We start from the raw sequence: 26,064 nt of genomic DNA, 5'->3' as shown, positions 1-26,064 counted from the left end.
GACATAGCTGTAAGCTGCGCCATGGTCCCAGCTCTGGAAGTTCATGAGCAGTTGTCAAATCCGAGACAGGTGCCCACTCTGTGCCCCTCAAAAAATGAGATGCTCTAAAAATTCCCCGCTCCCTCCATGAACGAAACCTAGGATCTGATGCGCCCGGGTGTCCCAGAATAGGAGACAGTGGCAAAGGGTAAGTACACACACCAGAGACCCTGAAATAATTCTGCACAACACAGAGGGTCGTTCCTATCAGCGGCAGCTTGAGAATGGGAGATAGTGTGTCTGGAGGGGACCACATGGCCCCTACTAACGGTAAATTGGCAATGGCTCCCTCAAGCCTTACCCATGGCTTAAAGCCTCCGTTTCTGCACCAGTCTATCAACCGTCCCACATGTGTAGCCTGGTGGTACAATAGGGGGTCAGGAAAGGCAATACCTCCACGTACTTTGGGCAACCTTAAAACCCGGCGACCGATACGAGGGCTGTCACCCCCCCAGATAAAGCGGAGAAACTCCTGCCTAAACCTGCATAGTACCTGTTGTGGGATATAAACAGGGAGGGTTTGAAGCAAATATAGCAATCTCGGCATAATATTCATTTTCAGAATGTTGCATCTACCGAACCAGGAGAATGCATGTTGCTTCCACCTCCTGTCCTGTCTCACCCTGTTCAGTAGAGGCAGAAAATTCAGGTTAACCACCGAGGACAAGGATCCTTAGGGATCCTGGTGCCCAAATACGAGATATCTGATTTTGCCCACATAAAAGGAAAGCACGGTGTCAGGGAGTCCACTAACCGAGCAGGTAATATAATGGATAATGCCTCTGACTTCTGCAAATTGATTTTATACTTAGATAACACTGAATATCTATGGACCTCATGTAATAAATTAGGCAAAGAGACCCTAGGAGAGGAAACAAAAAAAAGGAGATCATCGGCATAGGCCGCCACTTTATGCACCTGATGTGTGCTGCACCTGATCATGTACTGCAATCCCATGAATACTTGGGTTTGCTCTAACTTGCCTCAAAAAAGGTTCCAGGACCAGTATAAACAAGAGAGGAAACAGGGGGCACCCCTGTTGCGTGCCATTGGTAATAGAGAAAGGTCTGGACAGTGAACCATTCACTTTAACCTGTGCCGTAGGGGTAGAATATAGAGATCCAATCCAGGTCACCAAGGCAGAGGGTAGGCCAATATGGGCCAGGGTACATTTCAAAAATTCCAGGTCAACACGGTCAAAGGCTTTTTCAGCATCCATTGCTAGTAGTAGTGCCTGAAGTTTACGAGAATTAATATTATTAATTAAATTCAGCGTTCTAACTGTATTGTCTCCAGCCTCACGGCCTGGTAGAAAACCTCTCTGATCTGAGTGTACAATGGATTGGATCAGGGGCGTCAGGCGTTTTGCCAGAATGCTGCTAAATAGCTTAATGTCACAGTTCAATAGTGAGATTGGCCTATAACTAGCACATGAGTTAGGGTCCTTATCAGGTTTCAGAATTAAAGAAATGTGTGCTGCCAATGTGTCCCTGGGTAGAGTCAAACCCTCCGTCAAGGCATTAAATGCCGATAGATAGTATGGGGAAAGTATCGAGAGGAATTTTTTATAATACGGCAGGGTTAGGCCATCTGGGCCCGGTGCCTGCCCAGTGGGTGCTCTAGCAAGCACCGAGGCTAATTCCTCTGCCGTGATCGGAGCTCCCAGGGAGAAAGACTAGTTTTTGAGTATAGTTCCTCTTTAAGTGTTTGCTTGAACTAAACAACTTTCTTGAAGAACTGGACAATGAAAATGTTTTATTAACTGAAAGCCAGTGGACACAAGTAAAAGCACTGGAAAATCTACTTTCTAACCCGTTTACTGTATCCAAGAGTTTGCAATCTGAAGATTTAACACCTGGTAAATTCTTCCTGAAATAGAAGAGCTTGATATATTGCCTGAACATTGTATCTTCAATAAAGAAAAGAGAGAATCTCTTACTGGATAATCAAATCTTGTTAGCTGCTATTTATGTTGATTCAATGAGCTGATATTTGTTGAGCGATGACCAGACTGATACTGCAAAAAAGGCCCTCTATGATGTAGCAGTTCGCATGAGGGGATAACTACCTGAAACACCGCCAATGGTTGAAGCTATAAACACTGGTAATTCAGAATAATCCTATTCAAATGAAGAATTAGACTTTGTTTCCTACCTGGACGAAATGGAACTTTCAACAGTAAAGCGACGTCGCATATGCGTGAAAGATAAACAAACAGAAACTGTGCGAATAAAGAGATTCCAGCAGGAGTTTTTTAAAGAATTAAAAGAAGTAGAAAAGTATGATTGCTCATTGAAACTGACTGTAGAAGAAGCCATCCTTGTTTATCCCGAGATTATTAGTGATGTGGCTAGAACAATACCAGCAATGCCACACACCCAAGTCAGTGTTGAAAGAATATTTTTAGCTCTAAAGATAATAAAGTCAGATTTAAGAGCTTCTATGAAAGAGGATCTGGCAGAAGAAATTCTGTTTCTTAGAACAATACTTCATTGAGTTAGTTTTGGATTGCATTTAACAGCTACTCTACTCTACAACTATATTCCAAGTTTAATATATAAACTGTTTTAGGTTTTCCAGATTTTGTTTTTGTTCATGTAGTTAGGCTTTGTTTTTATTTTAAAACTACCAAAGAATGTGGTTAACATTTTTAAATAGGTAATGTTCCTGTTCCGGATTTTTATGCATGCTATGGTACTACTTTATAGCCACTTGATAAAAGCAATAAATAAACTCCTAATTGTTTTCATTGTTTTGTCTTAAACATTGTTTAAACTGGCCAATACAATAGAGCCTCAGCTTCCTAGCCAATAGTGTGGTTGAATGGTGTGTATGTTGCCTTCCTTCCTTCAGGGTTTCTAAAAACTTTAAAGATATAAGCTAATAACTGAAGATAAAAAGATGAAATAAACTGTTATCTTAAAACTTAGTATAAACCCCTGAAATATATTACTTTTTAAAATTATATAAAGTAAAAAACATAATAATTGACAAATGATTAATTTATTTTCAATTTTATTTTTATTATTGTTTTTTGAGAAAAACTTTTATGGTAAAAATATTGTGTTATATTTATTTTTTAATACATTTAATTATTTATGAATAATTAGGGGGTCCAATTTGTTTTGTGAAGTTTGGTTCCAAAAGTGTGAATATAAAATGAGAAACCCTGTAAATACAGAGGAGTCGGAGTCAAGGGTACCAGAAACTGAGGAGTCAGGTTCGAAGGATATATCTACCGACTCCACAGCCCTGCCAATATACACAATCCAGATTTTCTCAGACTACAAAATAAGCAGTATGCTGAAATGCAAAGCAGTTCAGAAGGAAGATATGACTTCAATCCTCATCTTATATGTTATCTGATTAACTGTCCTTACGAAAGTACAGTGGTCATCCTCACTCTGTCATTCATTAATCCACCTGGGTGGATTGATGTATGTTATTGAGGGAAATCGGGGGACCATTGTACACAATCCAGATTTTCAATAAAATGAGCAGCGTACTGAAATGTAGCATGGCTGAGAAGAAAGATGACTTCCATGTTCAATTTTTTATGTTATCTGATCAAGGTCTCTAAATATTGTCTTCGTCAAACCTATAGACAAGGACAGGAGAGAAGTATGGAAGCCTTAAGCCCGTACATAGGCTAGATAAACATCACATTTGTGTCACTGTAACATCTGAGATGTGTCAGAATAATTTCCAGTAACAGGAGTATGAATGAGCATTGTTCTGTTATATGGGAAAATAGGGGGGGGGGGGAGGATGAGCAAGCGGCACCCTGCGGTGCTTTCTTTTCTAGAAAAGTACAGTGGTCATTCCTGTTTGGTCATTCATCAATCTGCCAGTGTGGATTAATGAACAATATCAGGGATTACAGTACATATTACAGAATTTCAAACATCAACAAAATAAACAGCATGCTGAAATGCAGAGGGTCTTTGTTAACGATATGAACAGAAGAGAAGCCTTAAGATCTGTAGAGACATGAAATAGACATCAGATTTCTGTTGCTGGAAACACACAGCGCCATTCTGCTCTGAGAGGTGGAGAAAGGATGGGGGCAAATGAGTGAACGGCACCCTTCGGTGTTTGAAATTTCTCAGTGTTTGAAAAATTTACAACGGAAAGCAGTTAGTGGTACAGAACTGCTAACTGCTGAACAGGCCTAGTTCAGGGGTGTACTACCAATCTAAATACAGCCTAAATATTGATTTTGTTAAACTACATGGCAAGAACAGGAGAGATAGAAGAAATGCAGGATTATGGACTTCTTTGTCAAAGACCCAAATAAATCCCATGGAAATGTTGTGGGGGAATTTGAAATAGAAAAATCATGCAAGGAAACACATAAATATCATAAAACCAAAAAGGAATTTTGCATGGAGGAGTGATCAATAATTTCACCAAGTTGATGTCACAAGAAGTCATCTCTGCTACTGAGTGTGCATCTGATACCAGAATCTGGGGCCAAGGGTGTACTTACAGTTTCCAAAGTACACTATTACATTTATTAATGTTTTTGCTGAATAAATGGTTAAAATATATAAATATTGTGGGCTTTTTATTGTTATTATGTGTTTATGATGTTTTTACAAGCTCTATGTGTGCCATTTCCTGTTTACATGAGTGTAGGTGTTAATTAACTCCTATATGACTGGTCAAAAATCCCAGACATCAGGAGTTAGTAAAAATAAAATAACCTCAGTCTGTGCATAGGAGGAAGAAAATGAAAAGACCAAAATTAGTGGTCCGGAAAATGTTATTGGTTAGCAGTAAAGAAAAAATGGTCAGCAACAGTGTTCAGCAACAGTCAAAAATTGCTTTGCTTGGAAGTAGTGGGGGAGAACAACAGTGTCCCACTGTAAGTGAGGGGGATCAATACTGCTCCGCAGGGGGTGGGAAGTAACACTAGTGACCATAGAGGCGAACAACTGTGCCCAGCAAGGCATAAGGAGAGACAAAAATGCCCTGTGGAGGAAGGGGAGAGACAATAGTGCCCAGAGTGGGAGAATAGCAGTGCCAAGCAGAGGGTGGTAGTGAATATTAATGCTTAGCGGGAATGGTAGGGAAAAAAAATGTCCAGGAGGGTATAGAATCCAAAATGGTTGGGGGTTTGGGTTATGTGTGTTTCCACCTAACACTGTATGTTGCACCACCAGTCCCTGAGGAAGCAAGATACCCCCTGATAATGACCAAAGCAGGTGTGTAGATTGATAAACACAGTTCAATATCGCAAAAAGATTCCCTTTAAAAAAAAAAAAAAAATCTCAGTCCCCTGATGTACTGTGGTGTCTACATAATACATTACAACAACATAAGGCTTCACACACATCATACAGATGTGAAGCACTAGGTTACTGCAGTATATAGAAAAAAAGGTGCAGGTGTGGAACCAAATCATCCACATCACAAGGCATCATACACAAGGCAATCTATGAAAGAGCCCAGGGCCTGGTAGATGTCCATGAGGCCTATATACAACCTTCATGCTTCTGCAGTAAACCAGTGAAGTTGGTTAAAGTTGTGCACCTACCTGACAGTCCTCAGTGAAGGGTTAACAGTTGGTGTTTTATGGGGTTATGCAGATTGGTCATCTTTTCTTTTTATTGCAACTCCTATCAATATCATTCAGAAATAGCAGGTCCAGGTAGATGCTACCCACTCAGGACCTCATTCTGCTTCAGTCCATCGGTGTACTTGTGTGTTGACAGCCTATAGCAGAAAAAATGCACTAACATGTTAGAAACAATGCAGGCTTTTAAAGGGAGCTCCCTTAATGCAAAGCATATTTTCATGGGTTTTATATTTGAGTGGAATTTACAGAAATGTAATAAAACTAATGTATTGGGAATAAAAGGTGGTAAATGATCATTATGGGGCAGATGCATTTGTAATTAGCTGGTACACCCAAAGCACTATGTGCACTTCCATGTGGAGAACATGTTAGTGCATAAAAGATAAAGCAGTCTGAATTGATGTGGAATTTATATTGAATGTTTTAGTTTTGCTCACAGTAAAATTTCCTGGTCAGTGGACATCTGGTCCTCCAAGGAACAGCAGATGGTGGCAGTGGATCGTAGCAGCTGAGCTTTGTGCTGATCTCCGGTTTACTGGGGGGGGTATTCACAGTTGCACTGACCACATAACAACATTGACACTGATTCAGCAACAGAAGACGCTACCTGGTGGGCTTAGGAAGTGATTATAACAAAAAAGTATGATTTCCATAGAAAACAATTTACCTCTGTCTGTAAATAAAAATATTAATTAATTCATCAAATGAGATTACACAAAATAAACTAAATGGCAAACCTATAATATTTTCCCCATGTGATTCTCAGCTCCTAGCAGTAGATTGGTTATTTCCCTATCACACTTTATATTGGAATCTAGGTGGGAAGCCTTGACAAGCACCACTTATGTAAATTATAATTTTTATTAAGAACATCAGTGGGCATACTACAATGTCTCTACCAATATGTGTATTACAAAGTATTTTACTAGCAGCATATAATATAGCATTTTCATTACTGAAGTTATCCAGGATAGGATAAAATTTAAACTAAAAATTCTGTAGTAATTTAAAATAATACAGCACAGTGAGTAACACAGCACAAAATGGCATACAGCAGAATACAAAATACAAGTACCTTTACAGGAAGGAGGTGATCTACAAGAAAGAAACAGTGCTTTCTACTGAAGGTTGAGAAGATCATTATGTAGTCCACTGGTATTTAGGATTATTGTTATTATTATATTCATCTTAATTATGTGCTGTTATTTATTCCACTAAAACAAGTAAAACAGATGTAATATACCCATAGAATCCACATATATTAATATTATCTAGTATTTATTTAGCGCCATCATATTATGCAGAGCTTCACAATGTCATATCACTAAATGTCCCTCAAGTGACGCAATTTAATGTCCCACGTGAATAAGACATTCCCCCAAACATTCTCTGGTGGTTTTCTTCCAGGTGTTTCAGTGGCAGTAATTTATTTCAAACAGGGAATATCAGTATCCCTGTATAATAAATAGAGCCCAATGTGTCCATGGACTGAAATAACACTAAACAGCACCTATATAATAAATAATTTCTGTCCATAAATCTGTCCATAAATTATACTGTCCATAAATTATATTACAATTCATCACATATACCTAATGACATAATATACACATTGATTTACAGTCATTCCATACTTTCCTCATTAGTGTGCATCTAGGAACATACCACGTGTAAAAACAGCACTTCCTCTGCATATATTTCATTGTTATAGACTTTTTAAGACAATATGATTCATAAATGTGACCCCAGTAAAACTGCACTAGAAGAGCTCCAGGCACATTGGTTTGCTTTACAAATCTGCATTTTTTGTTATGCAGCGATGTGACTATAGTAAGGTGATGTTGTGAAAAAATATTAGTATTATAGTATATATATATATATATATATATATATATATATATATAGTATTTTTGTCAAACCTGAAATGACTGCACCATTTACAACAATTAGATAACTGGGGCACTCACTGAAAGACCTTGGGCACATGTCCTGGACGCCAGGATTTAGCACTGCCACTGATTCTACCTGATTCTATTATTTTGTAAAAAAGACATTGTTACTAGACCATTTATCTCAGAAACAATCTTTCCATAAGCATTTAAATCAGAACTATAGTTCCCAAATGAGAAACTGCAACCAGGCAGGTTTTTTTTTTTTTTTTTTGCAGAAAGGGACATGTGGTATCCCTTCTGCCATAAAACATACCAGACAGTTCATTATTTTTTTTTATTTTTTGTATGCTGAGCTGCACATGCACAGCTCAGTGTATGATGGAATAAGCTGAGTATCCCAACATTCGCTTGGGATGTGCCAGGATGAATGAACTTGCTTGTGGATGTGCAAGAGTTACGTCATTGCAGCTTGGCCAATCAAGATGAGGACAGGAGAGTGTAATAAAAAATGCCTGTCCCTTCTGTAATAAAATACCAGTCTGGTTGCATTTTTTATTCTTAAGGATTAGTATTACTTATATATTATATATATTACTGTATTGTTTGTTATTTACCTGCTAAAGCTGCACTTGTTTACACATGCTAAAAACCCTGAGACTGCTATCTTCGATGTGAAGACTCACAGATGTCACTAAAATACCAGTCTATAGCAGGTTTCACTACCTTTTTGTTTTTTTATAAAAACTTTTTATTAAGATTTTTACAATAAAAGACAAAAACAGAATGAAACATAAATTATAAAAAACTAAATAACAAAAGCACACATCAAATCATAACACACAGGAGGGTGGGAAAAGGGAAGTGAATGGATGGTTTATATTAAAAAAAGAAGAAAACTCCATGATAACTTTGGTCAACATACATTTGTTTGGATAGTAGGTAAATCGGCTTTATACATATCATCAAGTTTTCCCGGTCATAATAAACCATATAAAAAAAAAATAAAAAGCCATGCTCAACAGATCAACTAGGGAAAACAATAACAAATTCAGAGTGTAAAGCACTACAGACCATAGTTTAGATATTGTTACTAAAGGGAAATGTTAAGGATGTACCACTTGGACTGGGTAAATGGTTTCAAGATTGTGTGCCTGTAAAAGTGTTCAAACTTTTTAACATGGGGGAACCATTGAAATAAAGTTCAGGTCTTCAGGGAACCTCTGCTATAATTTTTTTTTTTTTATTATCGAATCTGGCGATCCGTGCTAAAACACACCCCGTGTACGATAAAAAGCGTAAGTGCAAAAACACCACACAAAAAACGTGCACTGGGGTACTATTTGTGATCCCTCCTCTAAAGAGGAAGGGCCACCCTTTTCCTCAGACCCTCCGAAGCCAAGCTCCAGACGAGGGCTGAGTACTGAGCCCACCCAGCCGGACTTACATGCCCCCCTGGCCGAAGCCAGAGGGGGGCCTTTTCTCTCTGGGACTGCATAAGCAGGTCCCAACAGATACTCAGCTGGGAGCTCTCCCGAAGAGAGACTCCCACTAAGGGAGAGCGCCTGGTTGTTGGGCCGAGGCATTCTCCAAGACGTTAGGGCTAGCCCATAAGGGAATAGCACCCTCCATCAAAACGTGGCAGACAAATACCACACCAGTGACAAGTGACAAACATAAAAATACACCTCTGCTATAATCGCTATAAGCACAGCTCACAGTACATTAATGTGGTGGTCAGTGGGAAGAATGCCTCTTACATAACTGGCCAGTGGGAAGAATGTCACCCTTAAAGATAGCCAAAAAGATCATTGGGAGTCACTTAACCTGATACGAGAAAAGTGTGAGAAATTTGGCTTTTTGTGGCAATAATAAAAGATTTTTACTCCAAAAAAAAAGTTTTGTTACATATCCCTAAACTATAAATAGTGCTACTACGCTAGAAAACATATATTGAACCAATGTTGTCACATCACATTGGAACAAATTTCCATTTTGAAACACTCTCATTCCCCAACGTGTTTCCCATGGTGGTGTCCTCAGGGGATTCAGAGACCAAAGCTAATTTGACAGAGAATGTATATAAAGAAAAAAATTACATATATGAAAAGATCTGATGCTTACAGATTGTAACAAGTGACAAAGATAATAATGTGGTGTATAAGGATGTGTAAATACCAGTAGAATAGGTGGTTGTGAGGTGAAATAGGGATTGTAAACATAAGACACATTTTGACTTACTTGGTTGTATAGAGTAATATGTAAAAGAGGAGTTGGTACGCCAAGTACTTAAGTGCAGAGATATAAGGTGGCTGGGTATATATGGCTATATTTGGACCCTGAATTGAAGAAGATAGTCATAAGCATACCTAATAAAATCCCAATAGACTATAGTAAGAGAGTCTGGAACTCACTTCCATGGTGGCCTTGACTACACTAGTACTTGGTTAATTTAATAAACATTCCAATAGATGCAGTGATTCCTTAATGGGTGTTCGATACTTGGGGAGGGATAAACAACCCCACAAAACTAGATAGAAAACTTTTCAGATATAATTGTTGGAACCTGGGTAATAAAGAATTAATTAATAGTCAGATGGTGTATTAGGAATAGGGAAATTATTAATGATCACTCACCAGTAAGTTGTTAGGACAGGAAAGTTCACGGTCTCAGAGTGAACTGTGCAGATACCTGTATTGGAGCCTGCAAAAGGCTATATTAATAAAATATCTTTTATTATTATTGCCACAAAAAGCCGTCTTTCTCACTCTTTTCTCATATAAATCTAATTAGGCTTGGCAATGGTATTCAATCTGTAAAATAATAGACCCCCATCTTGGTACATTATCTCCTCTTTACTTGGTCACTTAACCTGACCTGAGTCACAGACTGCTCATTGCTCAAGGAACCCCTAGCAACCTCTGGAGAAACCCTGGTTGAGAAACACTGATGTATAGTATAGTGTTGACAGGGTCTTTGGATCTTACAGACCCTTTTGCTATCAGTGCCCCTCTTGGGTTTTTTTTTTTATCCCTTCTTGTATCTGGATGTCAACATTGTCAGTCCTGGAAATTAGGAATAATCTCCTTACACATGGCCCTAAAGCTTGAAGGTAGCCATAACATTAATTAAGTAAAAAAAAAATTATTGTAAAGAAGTTAGTAAATATCAACCTCTATGAAGTGTCAGCTTATTATGGGTCTTTAGTGGCCTCATCAGTTCATTGCAACTTAAAGTATACCTAAACTTAGAAATTTCACTTTACATAAAAAGGTAGACAACTGTTTTATGTAAGGTAAAAATTCTGTTCTTTTTTTTGTGTGCAAAACCCTTTTATTTAAAAAAAAAATAAAAAAAAGGGTGCAGCACTGCCCCCTAGTTCTCGATCGCCTAGGTGATCGAGAATGAATGGTAGCGCAGAGCCTCCCGGGATACTAACGTTAGCATGCGCAAGGAGTCTTTTCGTACGAAGAGAAAAATTTGCCGATCTCACGCATACGCAGTTCTTTTCATTCTACATCACCCGATCTCGTGACTGGGTCCGGTGACGTAGGATGAAGAACCAGGAAGAAGAAAAGATAATGGCGCCCAGAGCGCTAGCTCCACAACGAACGTCGGCACGATACAGCACCTGATGCAAGACACCCCCGGAAAGTGTATTTTTTTTTGCAGTTTTCAGTTTAGTTCCTCTTTAATGTAATTTCGAAGTTCTCTTCATTACATTACAATGCTTGTATTGGAGTTTTAGTAAAATTGTTATCTGTGCCCTTGCTGTTTTTTTGCACCTTTCTGCTCCAGGGGAGGGAAGGACAGACCTGGAAGTGTCCGACAATGGGGGTTCTCCTCAGGCCACTGACCTTAAGGGCAGGTATATGAGAAGATTTTTTAAGGATAATGTTTAAGTTTTGTTTTATACCGGTATTATGTTTTATATATTTATATTATGTTCTTTACAAGCTGGCGTAAACATCAGCAGGCAGACACCCAAGGCTGAGAGTCCTCCGAGTACAGCCATAGATCCTCCTACTGCACAAAATGCGGCGCATTCTTCCAGGTCATGGGAGGGGGAAGGTTGCACATTGTCCTCCCGGCCAGCAGAGGGAGCTGATCTGCTTGGTGCTGGGCCGGCCCATTGTCCGTGTTGTAGAGCGGAGAGAGAGGGCAGTGGAGAATTCGGCTCGCACAGCTGCTTATATAAGCTTGGACCGGGTCGGTAAGGAATGGTGTGTGTGTGTGTACAATATAATAGGCTGTACGTGTGTGTACAGAATAACACGGGCTGTACTTGTGTGTACAGAATACCATGGGCTGTACGCTTGTGTGTCTGTACAGAATAACGGGCTGTGTGTGTGTACAGAATACCATGGGCTGTACATGTGTGTGTACAGAGTAACATGGGCTGTATGTATGCATGTGTGTGTATGGACACAATAACATGGGCTGTACACGTGTGTGTCTGTACAGAATACCATGAACTGTGTGAGTGTACACAGAATAACATGGTATATGTGTGTGTACACAGTAATATGGGCTGTACGTGTGTGTACAGAATAACATGGGCTGTACGCGTGTGTGTCTGTACAAAATAACATAAGCTGTGTGTGTACACAGTAATATGGGCTGTACGTGTGTGTACAGAATAACATGGGCTGTGTGTGTGTGTGTGTGTACACAGTAATATGGGCTGTACGGGGCTGTACGTGTGTGTACAGAATAACATGGGCTGTGTGTGTGTGTGTGTGTACACAGTAATATGGGCTGTACGTGTGTGTACAGAATAACATGGACTCTTCATGTGAGTATTTGTGTACAGAATAATATGAGCTGTACTTGTGTGTACAAAGTAACATGGGCTGTGTGTATGGACACAATAACATGAGCTGTACGTGTGTGTACACAGAATACCATGAGCTGTATGTGTCTGTGAATGGACACAATGACATGGGCGGTATGTGTGTGTGAATGGACACAATACCATGGGCTGTATGTGTGTGTACAGAATACCATGGGCTGTACGTGTGTGTACAGAATAACATGGGCTGTATGTGTGTGTACAGAATAACATGGGCTGTACGTGTGTGTGTACAGAATACCATGAGCTGTATGTGTGTGTGAATGGACACAATGACATGGGCTGTATGTGTATATACAGAATACCATGGGCTGTATGTGTGTGTGTATGGAGACAATAACATGGGCTGTATGTGTGTCTACAGAATAACATGGGCTGTATGTGTGTCTACAGAATAACATGGGCTGTACGTGTGTGTACAGAATAACATGAGCTGTACATGTGTGTACAGAATGACATGGGCTGTACGTAAGTGTACAGAATGACATGGGCTGTACGTGTGTGTACAAAATGACATACGCTGTACGCGCGTGTGACAGAATAAAATGAGCTGCACATGTGTGTGTGTGTACAGAATAACATGAGCTGTGTGTGTGTATGGACACAATGACATGGACTGTACGTGTGTGTCTACAGAATAACATGGGCTGTACGTGTGTGTACAGAATAACATGGGCTGTACGTGTGTGTACAGAATAACATGGGCTGTACGTGTGTGTACAGAATAACATGAGCTGTACATGTGTGTACAGAATGACATGGGCTGTACGTGTGTGTACAAAATGACATTGGCTGTACGCGTGTGTGTCTGTACACAATAACATGAGCTGTGTGTGTGTGTGTACAGAATAACATGAGCTGTACATGTATATGTGTACAGAATAATATGGGCTGTACGTGTGTGTACACAGTAACATGGGCTGTAAGTGTGTGTGTGTACACAGTAACACGGGCTGTACGTGTGTGTGTACACAGTAATATGGGCTGTTTGTGTGTGTGTGTACAGAATAACATGGGCTGTGTGTGTGTACAGAATAAAATCAGCACAGAATAAAATGAGCTGCACATGTGTGTGTGTGTACAGAATAACATGAGCTGTGTGTGTGTATGGACACAATGACATGGACTGTACGTGTGTGTGTAAAGAATAACATGGGCTGTGTGTGTACAGAATACCATGGGCTGTACACGTGTGTGTACAGAATAACATGGGCTGCATGTGTGTACAGATTACCATGGTCTGTACGTGTGTGTGTACAGAATAACATGAGCTGTACTTGTGTGTACAGAATAACATGGGCTGTACGTGTGTGTACAAAATGACATGGGCTGTACGCGTGTGTGTCTGTACAGAATAACATGAGCTGTGTGTGTGTGTGTGTGTGTGTGTACAGAATAACATGAGCTGTACATGTGTATGTGTACAGAATAATATGGGCTGTACGTTTGTGTACACAGTAACATGGGCTGTAAGTGAGTGTGTGTACACAGTAACATGGGGTGTACGTGTGTGTGTGTACACAGTAATATGGGCTGTTTGTGTGTGTACATAAAACCATGGGCTGTGTGTGTGTACACAATAACATGGGCTGTGTGTGTGTACAGAATAACATCAGCTGTGTGTGTACAGAATACCATGGGCTGTACGTTTGTGTGTGTACAGAATAAGATGGGCTGTACATGTGTATGTGTACAGAATAATATGGGCTGTACATGTGTGTACAAAGTAACATGGGCTGTATGTATGTGTGTGTGTGTGTGTACACAGTAATATGGGCTGTACGAATGTGTGTGTACACAGTAATATGGACTGTACATGTTTGTGTACAGAATACCATGGGCTGTACATGTGTGAGTACAGAATAACATGGGCTGTACATGTGTGAGTACAGAATAACATGGGCTGTACGTGTGTGTGTGTGTACATAATAACATGGGCTGTGTGTGTGTACATAATAACATGGGCTGTGTGTGTGTACATAATAACATGGGCTGTGTGTGTGTACATCATAACATGGGCTGTGTGTGTGTACATCATAACATGGGCTGTGCGTGTGTACAGATTAACATCAGCTGTGTGTGTACAGAATACCATGGACTGTACGTGTATGTGTATGGACACAATAACATGGGCTGTACATGTGTGTGTGTGTGTACAGAATAACATAGGCTGTGTGTGTACAGAATAAAATGAGCTGCACATGTGTGTGTGTGTACAGAATAACATGAGCTGTGTGTGTGTATGGACACAATGACATGTACTGTACGTGTGTGTGTAAAGAATAACATGGGCTGTGTGTGTACAGAATACCATGGGCTGTACACGTGTGTGTACAGAATGACATGGGCTGCATGTGTGTACAGATTACCATGGTCTGTACGTGTGTGTGTGTATCTGTGTATACAGAATCACATGTGTGCCTGTGTGGATATCACATGCACCATACGTGTGATTGTACTGAATTACAGGTTTTACATAATATATGATAAGTGAAGAGAAGGTATGTACTAGGTAATACGAGGAGCACACACATATTAGATGACAGCGAAGGAGCAGTATACTTTTCAGCACATATGTATGTTCTGTGTGGAATTAGGGCATGCGTACACATATTGGATGACAGGTAGGGAAGAGGAGTCTATGTGATCTGTTTATAAAGCAAGGAATATTACATCCAGCCAACATTATCTGGTGGAAAATGAAATATTGCCATTGAAAACACAGTCCTGGAAGATTTTTCACCACACCATGTTTACCTAAGATCATATTCACTGCTATATAAATAGTGCCCCATGTTATATGAAGCAATGACAAACATATTGGATGACAGATAGGGGAGGATAATATGTGCTATGTTTAATAAGGAGGCGTATAATAATATATATACATTAGGGGACATGTAAGGAAATGAGAGTTTGATCTTTGGTGCCAGCAACACCATTGTAAAACTTAGGTCATACCACTGCAAACAACTAAAAAAACTGAGGATATCAAAGAACAATAATACATTTACTGTAGTTTTAAAATTAAATGTTGTCCTAATTTTTTGTCTCCTATAGAATTAGCAGCTCTTTTACTTGTTTCATAATATACCAACTGATTTTATTAGGTACTAAGTCTGGTCTGCAGTTTGGACAGTTTTTATCACATGGTTTTATACGAGGGGATGCTGAGAAGTTCCTGGCTTTGCCCCCTTCCAGATGAAAAAGAAAAATGAGTGTGGGGGCATATGACAGCTTAATATCTTAGTATGTTACTGTGCAAGTATCAGGTCTTGCGATTCTTAAAACTGTTTTTTCTTTTAGTGAGAAGCTGTAATGGCAGAGGCACAAGCAAGTTTCACGTCGTTGGAGTTATGGGCCGTCATTAAGTTTTTGTTTCTCCAGGGAAAGTCAGCAAAGGACATTCACACTGAGATGTCACAAACACTGGGGGAGAGTTATCCTTCCTACAGCACTGTCAAAACCTGGATATCTTGTTTCAAGACTGGTCATTTCACCGTTGAAGATGAGCCCTGCAGTGAGCACCCCCCAACTTTAACTGACCCGGCAACCTACGATGCTGTACATGAGCTGATTATTGAGGACCGGCGAACACCTGTAAAAAAGATAGCCCAGATACTTGGGATCATGGGATCGTGTAGGGTTTGTATCACCACTATCATGGACATGAGCAAGCTTTCAGCGAAGTGGGTGCCAAAATGTTAGAACAGTGATCAGAAGAAGGAACGAGTTTAAGCATCCAAAGCCGTTTTGGCCCATTTTGAAGATACACAGGACTTTTTGGCTAGGTTAGTGACTGAGGATGAAACCTGGCTCCACATCTATGATCCTGAAAACAAGGAACAGTCAAAGGAATGGCGCAACAGCGGGTCCCCACGGCCAAAGAACTTCCGAACCTAGAAATTTGCCAAAAAAGTCATGACATCCTTTTTCTGGGACAAAGACGGTCTTCTGTTGGTTAACTACCTATCTCAGGGCTCTAGTATCACCGGACAGTATTATGCTAACCTCCTGGACCAGCTGAAGGAGACTATTAAGACAAAACGCCGTGGGAAGTTGACCAAAGGGATCCTTTTTTTTGCAGGACAATGGACGTGCGCACAAGTCCAACGTTCTGGCTGCCATATTGAACACCCTGGGTTTCCTATTGGTCCACCATCCCCCCTACTCACCAGACCTGGCCCCTTCGGACTATTATCTGTTCCTGAATTTGAAGAAACACCTGAAGGGTTAATGTTTTGAGGACATTTCTGACATTCAGCCCATTTCTGGCATCAAAGAAGCTGCTGAGAGCTGGTTTGCGGCCCAACCAAAGGACTTTTATTTGAACGGTCTAGAAAAGCTGCAACTACGCTGTACCAAGTGCATCAGTCTAGGAGGGAAAATGTTGAATAAATGTGTTATTTCATAACTCTGGCTCTCTTCTTTCTGGGCAAAGCCAGGAACCTCTCAGCACCCTCTGGTACATATGTGCAGACATTGTCTCCCCTGAAATAAAGATGTCTTCTGAATGGTAACCTATAGTTGTCTAAGAATTATGTTTATACAGAACTGAACCTGCATTATTTACCTGTCCCAATTTCATCAAAAGGCACCACCATTCTCTTCCTTCTTCTCTTCCTGGTGACGGTTTTTTGTCATCTTGATTTGCCGGGCTGGGATGATATAACTCCCCTGCAAGTGTCCAGGAGCGCGCTCCTCTTGCACAGCTCCTCTTTTTTGACAGTTTTCTGAAGCAATCAGACAGATTAAAAGGGTTATTTCAAAAGGGATATTACCTGTCCCTTTCTCAATAATGCCTGATCATGCATTTTTAAAAGTGAAACCCTAATTCCACTTTAATGGTGCTTTTCTAGGTGGCCAATCTAACCATACATACCATGTGCACGAATGCATCCATTCTTTCTCTGATGCTGGGTTTTCAAACTACAGTATTTGCAAACAAGCTGAATGATCTCATCCTTTTTAGACTGGAGGACATGGAGTCCATGATTTACAAAAAATATCAATTACTAATTTTAATTTTGATTCATCAGACCACACAGGGCAGTTTTCCACTTCTCAGAGAATGCTGTGCTATATTTCTATCATGTTAATATATGATTTCTTTTTAGTGTGGTAGAGTTATAACATTTGTGGATGCAACAATGAACTATTCATAGACAGTGTTTTTTGGAAGAACATTTGCAAGTGATTTCCATTACAGAATCATGCCTGTTTTTAATGTACTGCTACCTAATGACCTGAAGATCATCTTATATTAAATTACGTCCTTTACATATGAAGATTTCTTCTTATTCCCTAAATCTTTTAACAAAATTCTCAAATTGTTGTAGTGTTTGCCCTTGTAGTCTCTCAAAGTGATGCACCCCCTAGAGATTCTATTTCTTTAGGTTGCTCTTTTTAACCCATCCTGTTACAGACTCATTGCCTGTTCTTGTCATTTATTTTCTCTGTTCCAACAGTTTTACAATGTGTTGCTAACCTTAAACTAAAAAAAGACTTGTTTTTTAAACAATAAAGTCCTCCGTTTATACATTTGTTTTTTTCAATAAAATAAGGAGTTTAAATGATTTGCAAATCATCCCTTACTGTTTTTAGGTACATTTTACACCTTTTCCCACTTTCTTTGGAAATGGGATTATTTGTTATGACAGGCACAAGCCTTGGAGATAGCTGGTTGAAGCTGCATAGGTCCCTTTAGGGTACTATGCTTTACTTTTCAAAGCTATGTGTTTCCAGCCATAGACTCTTGTTAGGACTTTACTGAGGACAATGATTTGCACTTCAGCCAAGAGCTGGACAAAGGACCTGGCATGCTGCTGTGACATTGGTGAGACAGATGTTTGACAAGACAGGCTCCTGATGTGGGGCCGGTGGCCGATCTACACATGACATCTTTGGTGTCAACAACTGCTTAACAGGCTTCTGCATCAGCCAGCCTGGAAGGCTTTTTGCCATTGGGGAGCCCAATAGCTGACTAGGCAGGCTTCAGTGCCATCAGGTACATAAACAAGTGACCTGGCAGGATACTATTTCTTATGGGAGACTAAAACTGCACCTGGCATGCTCCCAAGATGTCAGGGAGACATAGGCATGACCACAATGGCTTCTAACCTGGGGTAGATAAATGCAGGACCTGACATGCTCCTGTGTCATCAGTGCATTCTGCATCAGCCAGGAGAGGAATGCAGGACCCAGAGTCTGCTGTGACGTTCAGGAGGCTGACAGTGGACCTGATTGCCTGCTGAGATGTCCAGGAGACTCACACTTGACCTGATGAGCTGCCTGGTTGTCAGTGCCTTAAGATGGTTCTGTACCAGCTGGGAAAGAGACAAGAGGTCACAGGCTGCTGAGATTTTCAGAAGGGTTATGGTAGACCTGATTGTTTTCCAGGGAGACTAACTTGTGACCTGATGGGCTCCTGTGTCATCAGGGAGACTGATTGGTGACTAGGCAGGCTGCAGTCCCACCAGTTAGATTGACGTGTGACCTGACATTTTTGTTTTCATAGAGGTCCCTTCACTTCCTGTCTGGTAAATGTGGTCAGTTTCATAAGAAATGTCAGAAAAGTTTTTTGACTTAATAATCTAAATTTTAGATTTGACATACACATACAAGAAAAGCTTATAACTTATTGATGTCAATGGTATTGAGCAGGGGTAATGTTATCAGCTGCCATGGTTGTGAGGGATAATTCGGTGCACTTGGGGGTGGTATTAGAAAAGTAAAGGATTAAAAAAAACAGGTCTCTTTGTTTAAATTTGTAGTATTGGGGTGTTCATTTATAAAATCTAATTGGTGTCTTGTAGATGACTTTTAATGTATCTGTTATTATGACGTGAAGTTCATTAGGATTTTAATGCAAAGATTCTTACCCTGATAACATGTCAGTAACCCTTCTTGTTGCAGGCTGACAATAATAGGCTGTTACCTCCTAAAAAGGAGCATGTTGTTTGCACTCGTTCGGACTGCCTATTTTTTATGTTAAGAAGAAGTCCTACAACCATCTTAAGCAGAGACCAACTATCTCAAGCGGAACTAAATTAAAATAAAAAAATCCCACGTACCTTTACTTCTGCAGATCCCTCCAGCACTGTCCTTGATTAAGTCCTGCGGTTTTGGAATCCTCCATCACTGAAGGACATCCTAATCTTCTATCTTCTTTCTTCTGGTTACATCAACCGATTTTGCACTGCGTAAAAATATTATGTGACGTATGTGTCCCAGGAGGCTGTGCTCCAGTTCAGCCTTTATCTCCATGTTGGTAAAGATAGAAGATCCCCCTCTTTTTAAAAAAAAAAAAAAATATATACCTTATAAAAAAGGGCTAGTTAAATTTGTGATAAGTTGGTTTTATGTGCTGCTACTGGAAGGTTCTCCAGGTAACAATCTTTAAAAAAGATGAAAAATGATTGTAATGATACAAAACATGCTGAAAGATGGATTTGCGTACAAGTTGCATATGTCTATAGACCAATGAGGGATGAAATGGCTATTCTTTTTTTTCTCAAGCTATTCTTTTTTTCCTCAAGCCATTAGCCAAAATGTTCAATCAGCAGCAGCAACAGTTCCATCAGCTGATCCAACTCCAGCATCTTCTGCAGCAGCACCAGCACACTGTCCAGCCAGCAGCACATCACCCACCAACAACTCAACACGCTTTGTCAGCCCAGCATGCTGCAGCCAGGTGAGGATATTCTACATCCTGTGTTCTATCTGCCTCTACCCAACTTTTCACTAACTACTTCTGTTTACAGGCCTATTCCAAATCCAGTCCAGCAGCCACAGCAGTTGTTGAACTTGCGACCTGCCAGCTCTGCCAGGCTTCTCAACACTCATCCCATGATACAGCAAGCTTTGATAATGCAACACATGCAGGGTGAGCTCACACCGTGCTTTTTCTGTAGAACTTTTAGAAGGGTCAGACCATCCAGATAATATATTAAAATAAGGTTGTCCTTGTGAGCTGCTATTTTTTGCAAACTTGGCAGAATAATAAATGTCTACCTGAGGGTTTTATTTTTTCATAACTGTGCTAATTAAAATTAGTTTACTGTGTGCAGTTTGTCTGGTGTACAATAGGGGCACAGAAGCCAGACAACAGTTCTTTTGGAAGAGTTATTTCAGGGTGTGCTCCAATGTTGATTAGGAAATGCTCATCTGGCTGACGACTCCGTGCTGTGAGGCATAGCAATAGAAAACACTGTTTGTTCTGTCCAGCGATGTCATTTGCAACAACCAGGAGAACTAAGATAACAGCAGCCCCTGCTTCCTTTTAGTCATGCAGTCTGATGGATTTATGGCATCCCCAGTACTCATTGGTAGGCTGTTCACAGCTGAAGGGGAATGTAGAGGCTGATCAGCTTCTGACTCAGTCCTGCATTGTCATTGGCTGCTGGGGCTTTATAGCCACTCTGCTTCCAGTCTTCTATGCCTGTTATAGCGTCTGCTGGGCTTACCTGTGTTGGAGTGATTTTTTGACTATTCTCTTACTGACCTGTGCCTATCTTGACTACTTGTTGAACTCTGCCTGTACCGACCCTGACCCTGTTTGTGCCTTTCCCTTTGTACTTCGCTAGGTGGACTGATTTCCTGTGTTTTGACCTCGGCTTGTTTTTGGATTTCCTGACATTCTGTATTATATTTGTGGACTCTGTACCCTGTATTAGTGGGCTCCGGGTCGGCTGCCAGCCTATCTCCAGACACCATCTCTTGCGCAAGTCCTGGGCGCAACCAATTGCTGGGAGATGCAACCAGTCTCCCGAGGCTGAGCGGGGGCTGCTAAATGAGAAGACTGAGGCGATAGATTGGGGGATTGGTGCCTGGGGAATACTGGTATTCACCTGGGCCTTACATGATGGTATATATTGTTTTTTTGGTGGATTCCTGCCATTTACATGCTGGATTTATATGCAACTGTTTTAACTGTGAGTTTTTATATTGTTTGTAAACTGTAAATGTCCATGAACCTTCTCATTTAAATGCAAAAAAAAAAAGCTAGCAATGGCAGCTCCTATATTTCTGTATTCACATTTGTAAACTGACTATAGCTGTTTCACTGACTTTTTGTTTCTTTATCTCCCACCAGTAAAATGTTTATTTAACGTTGCTATAACGTAGATTAAACTAATATGTTTTCTTGATTAGTAGTGTGGGTCTACAAAGAAGAAAATTTTTAATTAGTAAGAAGCAGCAGATCACCTTTTTTCAGTTGATACATGTTTAGTATGCATCTGTAACTGGCATTACATCCACTCACACCTTAACTTCATTGTGTTCCCAGAGAAATCCCAGTATTACTGAAGGAATGAATCTGACCTTGAATCTGAAACAAAACCATTTTGTTATTTAGCAGGTAATTTCCGTGGTCTCAGCATGGTTGCCCCTCCAATGCCACCCTTCTTTCCCACAGCTGCAAGACACTCCATTCTGGGCATTCCTCCCATGGGTGTCACTGTGAAGGCTCCAAGTATGCCATTCCCAACACTTCCATTCTCACAACCTCGGCATTATCACAAGGTAAGTAAAGGTGCGTACACACTTCCAATTTTTATCGTTCCAATCGAGCGACGAACGATCGATTGGGCAAAAAATTGTTCGTAAAAAAGTAACCAACGACGCCGACGAACGAGGAAACTTGTTGGAAACGAACGACCGGACCGGCGGATCGGATTGGACGACGATCGTTGAACATCGTTCGTGTGTACGGTCGTTCGTTGATCGTCCGTTGATCGTCCATGTTCAGAGCATGCGTAATGAACGAACGTTCGTTCACTTTCCTGTCGTGCACATAGTTCCTCTATCGCTCAAACGATCGTATCTATTGTGTGTACAATATCTACGAACGATCGTGTCGTTATCTCTATGTGCAGGATCGGTGCTATACGATCGTTCGTATATATCGTGCAGGATCGTTCGTCGTTCGTTTTCCAACGATAATAATTGGAAGTGTGTACGTAGCTTAAGGAAAATAATCAAACCACTCAGTATAGTGACATTAGATTACGTTTCAATATCCATTCTGACCTTTATCTGTGTGTTTGCCTGCTGTGATTACTAGCTGTCCTGCAAAGTTCCTATAGATGCCAGACATGGAATTTAAGGAACTATTGTAGGCATCACTGTGAAAGTTATCCATGATGTCCTAAAGCTATCTAACAATTTCTGCAGCTGTGTTAAAAAAATATTTTCATATCCTCCAACTGGGAAGAGTCAGGCAGGGAGAAAGGCATTTATTTACATGTATCCAGAATGTCAGCGTCAGTACTCAATTCTTTGATAACTGTAGTTAACAATTATGCACAACCATTCAAAACGTTACTTGACCATTACTAGCTGGCTAAACTGTACTGGACTGTATTGTAAAAAACATGTACTTGTTAGTATGATATTATATTTTGTATATTACCAGCTGCTTTCTTTCTCAGGACCTGTCTAGGCATTACAGCCACAACTGATCTTCTTCTTATCAGGTCACTCCCACCTAAACAATTGTGGGAAGGACGAAAAATGTTCACAAGGACAGAAACTAGACAGTTCACACAAATCCACCTGTATATTCACAATACATGTATTCAGTATTTCATGTTTTCATATGTAACTTGCCCAAAAAGAATAGTTCTTAGGTGGCTAAACTAGTGGTATCATCAGAAATCCTTACCGTAGTTGCTACAGTAAATCTGTAGTTGGAGAAACCTGGTGACTGCCACGCCAACTTACTTTTGCAAATGCTAGTTGAATTGCAATATGTAATGGCGTAGCAGTAATTGCTTGAGTCCATCTTAGTATTAGCTAATGGGATTGCATATCGCAGTAGTGAACAAATAGTGAGGCTACCAGCATACAAATTTCTTTAATGAGAGACAACTAACTCATAATCTCATTTTACTTTTTATTGTTAGGATACATTTTACCTGTGTAATCTTAAACCCTGTTCTGCCTTTAGGATCATTACAAAGGCCCTGACAACAAGAGAGACAGTGAACAGAGTTCTTCCCTTTCTGACACCAATTCTGAGAAAAACAATGCAGAATTACCCCCTACTGCATCCAAGGCTGATGAAAATATCACTTCAGAAGGTAAGATATACTTTTTAAAGCTATCTTAGTGCTTTCATTTGTCATGGTGCAAGATTCTGTCACTGGGGCTCTCTAATACACTCATTTTTATTCAACAATATGAAAATTAAAGGGTTAGGCCCTCATTAGGAGTTTTCACTTCATGGACTCGCCACCTGTCTTGGTGACAAGAGTGAAGGGGTGTCACCAGAGAAAGGGTAAAGGGAAATGTTTCAGTGTGAACCATTCTTCCTGTGACAATTTCATTAACTTTGTTTGAGATTTCCTCTTGTTTTCTGCTGCACCCCCAGAGCAGTAAGTGGAGAGAATCCTCTTAATATGGCTTAAAAATAACTTGACACAGGTTTTGACCCTTCCCTTTTTTATGTAAAGAACTGTTGGCTTTACATACACTTACTTTTGTGTATGGCATTCATTAATTATCTTGAATCCTCAATATTTACAAAAAATTGTTAAAAATGTTTTTTTTATATATCAAAGTATGGAAGTAGTGTAGTTTCACCATTGACTGGCCAGAGTTTGTAGTGTGTTTTTTTTTTGCAGACTTACTTTCTGTTTACATGCAACCATTTGTATTGAAGTACAAGTGCATCTGTTTGCTTTTGAATGTTCAGTGAATGAAGAGAGCAATGCCTAGTTCCTCCGTAGGACCTATCCTTTGTTCCCCTTGCTTAATTTCTTGAATTCTATCTCTGGCATTTCATTGTTGAATCCTGGAGCACAGTCTGTGTTAGAGCTAGCACCTTCCCTGAGCCTTTCTTTTTCCAGTCTACAGCAGTGGTCGCCAACCTTTTCAGGTTCTGCGGACCACCACTAAAATTACCGACCCTGGGACCGCACATGTGCGGGAAGTCGAGCGTCACTCAAAGTGGAAGAAATATCACCCATAGTGACGTCAGATCTGGACCTGTGATGGGAGAGTTCATTGAGCCTGCGTTTCGTATAGAGAACATGGTCCGCTGCTCTGGCAGGGGCGCCCCGCCGGCGGAGTCCTTCTCCTGAAACTGTTTGGGGCCGCACCAGCCAGACCCGCAGACCACCAAAATTTTCTTCACAGGTTGGCAACCGCTGGTCTACAGTACATTGGAGATGGCCTGCTTCATTAATTATCGTAGCGAATTTCAACTGCTTCCTTCACCTCCCATTCAAGAAATGTTGGGGCAGGTTGAGTATTATTCTCTGACCCCTGATGATGATAGTGTGATTCTGGTTTCAGTTCACCATGCTATACTTATCTGGGGTTCCCAGTGCATGTAAACTGCTGTATTTGTGGTTCTGTCATGGCATCTTTGTTGCAAATTGCATGGTCAAGCTTCATCTAATGTTCCTTCTAGGGGTTCTGATATTCCTGTACCCCTGCATACACCAATACCTGAACTTCTAGGGCACTTGTCGACTTTGTGGAACTTTTCCCCTATGTAACTAGGCACCTTGATGTGAGATCAATTACACCAGGCCTCCTCTCCTGCTCCGATATGCCCCAGTGATTTATTATAGTTCATTCACAGTTGGCTTAACCTGTAGGGACTTGAGACAACTCCTCTTGATGTGACCTTGGTTTTCTAGCTTTCCAAGATCCTCACTACTCCTTCTGTTCTGTGGCCTCATGTTGTACTCCATGTGCTCCCCGGAATGTCATAGCTTGCCTTTAAGGGTTTATCGGTTCCCTATTTTAAAGTCTTCCCCTGTTGGTGTTGCTCTTTTCTGTACCCCTGGATCAGTTGTCTACTACTGTATATACCCGAGTATAAGCCGACTTTTTCAGCACCCAAAAGGTGCTGAAGAAGTCACCCTTAGCTTATACTCCGGTCAGGTGCATGGGGTCCCTCCATTAAAGCACCCTCTGCCATTCGATTCCTGATCCTGCCGATCCAGCCAAATCCTGGCAGGCAGGGGTCAGCAACTCGCGGCTCTTGAGCTTCCCTTCCCTATTTACTGCGGCCGGCGTTAACACTTCCACCCCTGGGGTAAGGGGACACTCCCTCTCCACCGTATGCATTGCGGAGGAGAGGAATTTCCCTTTAGGGGTGTTCCTGGTGAGGGGTGGGGCCATCAGCGCGGGACTTGAGGGAGTCCCTCGCTGATAGGAGTCCCGTGTCAACATGCTCCTGGTGCTTACATGGGACAGGGGACTAGATGCAAAAGCAGTAACAGAGAGCCAGGAAAAAATAAGTAAAATAAGTTTAAAAGTAAGGTATATGAACTAATGATGCATAACGTATCAGATGATTATTATATGATTAGTTACTAATCATTTACTAATAATCTGATAAATTATTATTACTACACAGTATTTATATAGCGCCATCATATTACCCAGCGCTGTACAAAATTGATAGTTATGTTGCTAACTGTCCCTCAAAGGGGCTCACAATCTAATGTCCCTACCATAGTCCTCTGGCCACCTTACCTTTCCTGATCAGGACCACAGCTGGGGCCTTCTGGAGCAGAATTTGTAGTGCCCTTCTTTTTGCTTCTGAATTGAGTTGTTGGGCCCTTAGTCAGTTTTGTCCTTTCTGGGTTTTCTCATGATCGAAATCTTCCCTGCGCTATCCTTGGTGTTGGATCTTATATACCTAGTCTCTTCTATTCAGATGTCTTTTCCCTGGACCTAGAGT

The 26,064-nt window shown here is 40.7% G+C and overlaps 1 protein-coding gene across 1 annotated transcript in view; it reads left to right on the top strand.

The window, feature by feature from the left end:
* The first annotated feature begins 11,616 nt into the window (after positions 1–11,616).
* The window catches only part of CIZ1 (CDKN1A interacting zinc finger protein 1), a 39,851-nt gene continuing 25,403 nt past the window's right edge, over positions 11,617–26,064 (top strand). The window contains exons 1-5 of the mRNA XM_072430423.1: positions 11,617–11,719; positions 19,901–20,055; positions 20,126–20,247; positions 21,721–21,887; positions 23,314–23,446. Coding sequence (XP_072286524.1) covers positions 19,913–20,055; positions 20,126–20,247; positions 21,721–21,887; positions 23,314–23,446 — 565 coding nt within the window. The 5' untranslated portion in view covers positions 11,617–11,719; positions 19,901–19,912. The remainder of the gene's footprint in view (positions 11,720–19,900; positions 20,056–20,125; positions 20,248–21,720; positions 21,888–23,313; positions 23,447–26,064) is intronic.

The sequence above is a fragment of the Pyxicephalus adspersus genome, chromosome Z (assembly GCF_032062135.1).
Source record: "Pyxicephalus adspersus chromosome Z, UCB_Pads_2.0, whole genome shotgun sequence".
Classification (NCBI taxonomy): Eukaryota; Metazoa; Chordata; class Amphibia; order Anura; family Pyxicephalidae; genus Pyxicephalus; species Pyxicephalus adspersus.
This window is presented reverse-complemented; position numbering and strand designations above follow the sequence as displayed.